Below are 5,509 nucleotides of genomic sequence, written 5' to 3'. Positions count from 1 at the left end.
GACAAAAAAGGGTTGACAGCTGGTAGGAATAGATGGAACAGCAAGAGTATGGCAATAGCAAGTGATAGGATGACTAGGGATGCTCGAAGGCGTACAGAACAGCACTCCTCGCTGATCTGGATGGCGGCAGCAAGACAAAACGTGGGTGGCAGTGGCTGGAAGAAAGGAAAACTACAGAGAAATAGCAGCAAGCGGTTGTTTGGGGGAGGTTGCTGTAGTGGAGGGCAGCCGAAAACGATGTGGGGAGGATACAGAAGGGAATAAGAAAGATAATCACCACCTCAAAAATGAGATACAATCGAAGCACCACCCAAACCTTCGAAAACAATACTTGCAAGGAAAAGAGAGATGTTGGCGGCTATCTCAAACAAAACTTAAGACAAAACTGACCTAAAAATACAAAAAACAATTTATGAACTTAAGGTAAATAGGAGTGGACCACACCCAAAATAGAAGGGAAATCCACGTAAATGAAGGGTCAACTAGCCCTCCTGGATCGGTCCAACCGCATTTGCCCGAAACAATGTGGGGAGGATACAGAAGGGAATAAGAAAGATACTCACGACCTTAAAAATGAGATACAATCGAAGCACCGCCCAAACTTTCGAAAACAACACTTGCAGGGAAAAGAGAGATGCTGGCGACTGTCTCGAACAAAACTCAAGACAAAACTGACCTAAAAATACAAAAACATATTCATGAACTTAAGGTAAATAAGAGTGGACCACACTCAAAATAGAAGGGAAATCCACGTAAATGAAGGGTCTACTGGCCCTCCTAGATCAGTCCAAGCCGCACTTGCCCACAAGAATTTGCGACATTGTAGCAGTATTGTAGTAGAGATCACAAAAATGTCTCCTGCGGGATGCTCCTACATCACTTTAAGAGGATACAATCTAATGAGGTCATCAATATCCACAACAGTTGCTCGCCAGATTGAGGAAAGGAAATAAATTCCTTCAATCGAAAAATATCCAATGGCGAAGAACCAACACCTCAACAAATGGCATGAAATATCAGATGAGAAGTTAAGATCTTGAAGTAAATATGAATTTATGAAATTTTGACGGTAGTATAAATCCGAACGAGTTTATCGAGTGGCTTTAAATAGAGTTAAATTGGAATACGCCAATTTCAACAAGAACGCTTCCTTGTGGTGGGAGATCCTAAATTATTTGATAAAGAAAAGGGAAGAGTAAGATCACCATCTGATCGAGGTTGAAAAAAGTGGTGCAGCACAAATACATTTCCCCATTTTACCATTAGCTCCAAACAGATTCTTCTGTGGAGTACGCAGGTGAACTTGATCCTAAATGTATTCGATAGAGGAAAGAGATGAGCAAGATCACCACTTGATCGAGGTTGAAAAAAGTGGTTCAACACAAATACCTTTCCCCATATTACCATCAGCGCGAGAGAGATTCTTCTGTGGAGTACACAGGTAGGTGAACTTGATCATTGCTTGCTAAAATGTGAGTTGGTGAAACCAGAGAAGCACACAATATTGAGATAATGTGGTGCAACTTTTGTCGCACTAGTCCCTACTTGATGTGCAGATCATAGCTTTTAAGGTGACATAACATCTTTGATACCATCCAACAAACCAACACCAATACCAGATGGAAAGAAAAACCACTTGATTGTGAGGACCATGCATTTTTAGAATCCTTCAAACAAGTTTTATTTCAGCATATTGATAGAAGAAGAAATACCACCACACATCATTGTGCACAAATTGCCATGACTTAGAATTTTGTTAATACAAATTTAGATCAATCTCGTGTACTTTTTCCTTTTTTTTTGAACATGATAGTCTCATGTTTTTCCCTAATGGCATACTTTTTGTAAGTTTAGTAACTATTTTGATGTAGTTATGCAACATGCACCCTTTCAAAGTGACCATCACACCTCAAAAGTAGAATTCAACCATAGGATTAAGCAACAAGAGTACACGCAAAGAAAAATTTCAGTCGATCCCGCTTGAGAAAAAAACAATTCATGGTGAAGAAAAATTGGAGACAACCAATACTCCCAAATTCGTCCCAATGAGAAAATGCTTCAAGTGTCATAGTTTTGAGCACATTGAGTCTGGTTGCACAAACAGAAGGGTGATGTCTTTCACTGAGCAAGAAGTTGTGAAAAATATAGACAATGACACAAGAGATATAAGAGAAGATAAAAAAGAGGAGTACCGGCTTCCAGCTCATGAGAGAGAGAGGCCAGTAACCCGACTGAGCCTTAAAGTTGAACCCAAGAGGGAGCAATAGTAGCTCCACCACATCTTTCATAATCATTGTATTGTGCAGGAAAAGCTGTTCAACATCATAATAGATGAAGAAAATTGTGAAAATGTGGCATCTATATAATTGGCAGATAAATTAAGCCTTACTACTCAGAAGCATTCTCAGCTATACTCTCTGACTTGATTGAGGAAAAGGAGTAAGATCAATACTGACAAGAGACGACTCGTAGAGTTTTCTATAAGGTTCCAAGAGCAAGTGTGGAATCATTATTGGCAGAATGATTGTTACACATATCATGATGACCATTAAAGCACATATTCTTTCACCAAAGATGAGAAGTGCATTGTACTCATGCCTAGGAAGGCATCTAAGGTGTTTGAGAATGTGGTGAAACAAACTATCTTTTTGCAAACCATGAGAGAAACACCAACAAGACAAGCATTAGTTGTCCAAGAAGGCGCTGAGTTTGAGAGACCAATATTAGATACAGGGCAAGCCCCGACTGAGAATGATCAGGCATATACTCGCTTTAGATAAAAATGAGGATTCCCTAAGCTATTTCTAGAATAGTCTATGGAGTAAGTTGGATATAAAGTTCCAGTTCAGTTCAGTCGTGCAATCACAGACAGATGGTAAAATAGGAGTGATGAATCACAAATTTGAAAATCTCCATAATACATTTTGTGGGAAAGAATATCGGATGGTGCAATCCAAGTCCTTCCAGAGAGGAAGAAGAAACTTATTCTAGCCCAGGAGAATGACAATGAGCGTTGATTCAGTGGAAACGGGATCGCAAAAATTCTCTGTTTCTACAAGATCATGAAATCTCGCGTTTCTGTGAGATTCACAAGAAGCTGCCATAGCGGGAATTGGAACAGGACCGCCAACTTTCAATTTTTGCATATTATTTTTCTATTTATTTTTTTCATATTTCCTATTTCTAATTAGGTTTGTATCTGCTATTCAAGAACTATTTATATATGCAAGAAGCTGCCATAGCGGGAATTGGAACAGGACCGTCAACTTTCAATTTTTGCATATTATTTTTCTTTTTATTTTTTTCATATTTCTCTATTTCTAATTAGGTTTGTATCTACTATTCAAGAACTATTTATATATGTTTTTTTTTAACGGACTTTTGTTTTGTTTTGTTTTGTGTATTTGGATATTGCAATATCTATTTTCTATCTTATGCAGTATTGTACTCTCTTCATTTTGAAATTGGCTTGTTTGTATCATGCACAGGAACAAGTGGTAGATCTTCCTAGGCCTTTCATCATTCGACTACCATTATTCATTTGAACAACAGCAGAACTCCAACATACTGTCCAACAACAAGTTCCGCCTCATACATCATTCCAAATGCCGTCCGACTCATGTAATATCATCCTTGCCAATGCACAACCTCTTCTCTGTGAAATCCCCTCAGTAGAAGCCTTGAAAGGTGTCACTTTTAGACTACATCACACTTCAAGTTAAAAGGCCTCATACATCATTCCAAATGCCGTCCGACTCATGCAAAATCATCCTTGCCAATGCACAACCTCTTCTCTGCAAAATCCCCTCAGTAGAAGCCTTGAACGGTGTCACTTTTAGACTATAATTAGATCAAGTTAAAAAAGAAATATTAATCAAACTCATGAACACAACTTTTAGAGACTTACATCACAGATCAATCATTCAAAAGTCATGTGATTTCAATAAGAGATAAACACTATATGGTCAATATAATAAGATAGACAGAAATGTTGTAAGTAAATAAGCTATGTGGCTCTGATATAAATAAGGAACGAGCACAAACTTTTAAGGAAAATTCAAGGTTTAAATCTCTCATTTTTTTTAGCAATTTGCACCCAAAAAAAAAATTTAAATAAGAAAATCAATGTTATATTCTTTAAGAGATTCTTAAGATTTTGCAGAAGTAATCAGTTTAGGAGTGATCCACACACTATATTATCAGAATCAATCAAGGTGATGAATGCAATTATATAGGACACAAATCCACCTTTACAAAATAATTCAATTTTGATGAGCGGTGGAAGAGAAATACTCAAACTAAAAAAGTTTGTGTTGATTTTTGGTCTATGAGTAATCAATGGTCCATGAGAACAAAACCAACAAAAGTAGTGATGAAAAAAGTTGTAAGGAATTGAGATATAGATCCACTAAATAAAAAATGTTGTGATTCCGACTAAAGATAAGAAAGATATACATGAATCCTCTTTGGCCTCCTCGCAACTTAAATAGTAAAGGAAAGCTCTGATATGTACAATGCCATATTGCTGGGTCACCCCCAAGTGTGTCAAAGTAGATCATCTTTTGAGAACGTAAACTAAACCAATAGCCCCATAATATGGCATACTCTGATATCAAATTATGGCTTAGTTTGAGATCAGCAAAAACAAATAGCAACTTCCTTTCTGGGAATGGCATAAGAAATTGTCTGCCAAAAACAAATAGCAACTTCCTTTCTGGGAATGGCATGGTCTGCTCACACTTGTTAAAATGTTTATAAAAAATGTCAATCTTGTCCATGATTTTAATAACCTGCACAAGTTTCTTGCTCCCTGACCTTTCCCATCAGTTTTGGAGCCGCTACACCCCACCCCATAAAATGGTTAGAGCGATAAAAATTAGAATAATTGATTCACTTATTTCAAACTCTTATTCAGTAAAATCAAACTGCCATGAGTTCTCATGAAGCGATGGAATTAGATAAGTCATAAGATGCTGTTTCACCATATCTATAATAAAAAACGATAAGTTCCCAAGCATACTTTGTAAGCACGAAGCATTAACTACAGCATTGCATGCTTAACTACTTTATGCTTTGATGTGCATATTGGGAAGAACCATAAGTCTTCAAACAATACCATAAAAGGAGGAAAAAGATACCATTGTACCCACATTCTCACAGTTTCCCAAGTTTTGCAGTTTTTCTTGCTTTTTAGTCCCAACAAGTGATTTAAACCACTTCGCAGAAATGCCCATGGTTACTTCAGTTCGACTTTACACAATTATGACCTGCAGAAAAAAGAATTTAACGACAATTTTAAACCATTGTTTATAATCATCCTAAATAAGTAAACTAAAACTTAAGGAGTGCTTTACAATAATCAATTAAGACTTTTGAATTCATAATACACCATTCATAGCTTTTCTAACGTTTCATAAATTCCAAATACAGTGAAACTAAAACTAATCGGAAAGTCTATGAATATAATGTAATAACTGAATTTTAATAATAATAATAATAATAATAATAA

The 5,509-nt window shown here is 36.6% G+C and overlaps 1 protein-coding gene across 6 annotated transcripts in view; it reads right to left on the bottom strand.

Moving 5' to 3' along the window:
- Positions 1-5,509, bottom strand: part of LOC110020582 (protein IQ-DOMAIN 1) — a 39,546-nt gene that overhangs the window by 22,990 nt on the left and 11,047 nt on the right. For 2 of the 6 annotated variants that reach the window (XM_020718726.1, XM_020718727.1), the window contains exon 2: positions 5,139-5,267. In XM_020718726.1, the coding sequence (XP_020574385.1) occupies positions 5,139-5,234 (96 nt within the window). In that variant the 5' untranslated portion in view covers positions 5,235-5,267. Of the gene's footprint in view, positions 1-5,116; positions 5,268-5,509 lie in introns of those variants that run through there. The other 4 variants (XM_020718728.1, XM_020718730.1, XM_020718731.1 and 1 more) reach the window with 3 other exon arrangements.

This window comes from Phalaenopsis equestris, unplaced genomic scaffold (assembly GCF_001263595.1).
Source record: "Phalaenopsis equestris unplaced genomic scaffold, ASM126359v1 Scaffold000103, whole genome shotgun sequence".
NCBI classification, from domain to species: Eukaryota; Viridiplantae; Streptophyta; class Magnoliopsida; order Asparagales; family Orchidaceae; genus Phalaenopsis; species Phalaenopsis equestris.
The sequence above is the reverse complement of the archived record's forward strand: the minus strand, read 5'-3'. Positions and strand labels throughout refer to the sequence as shown.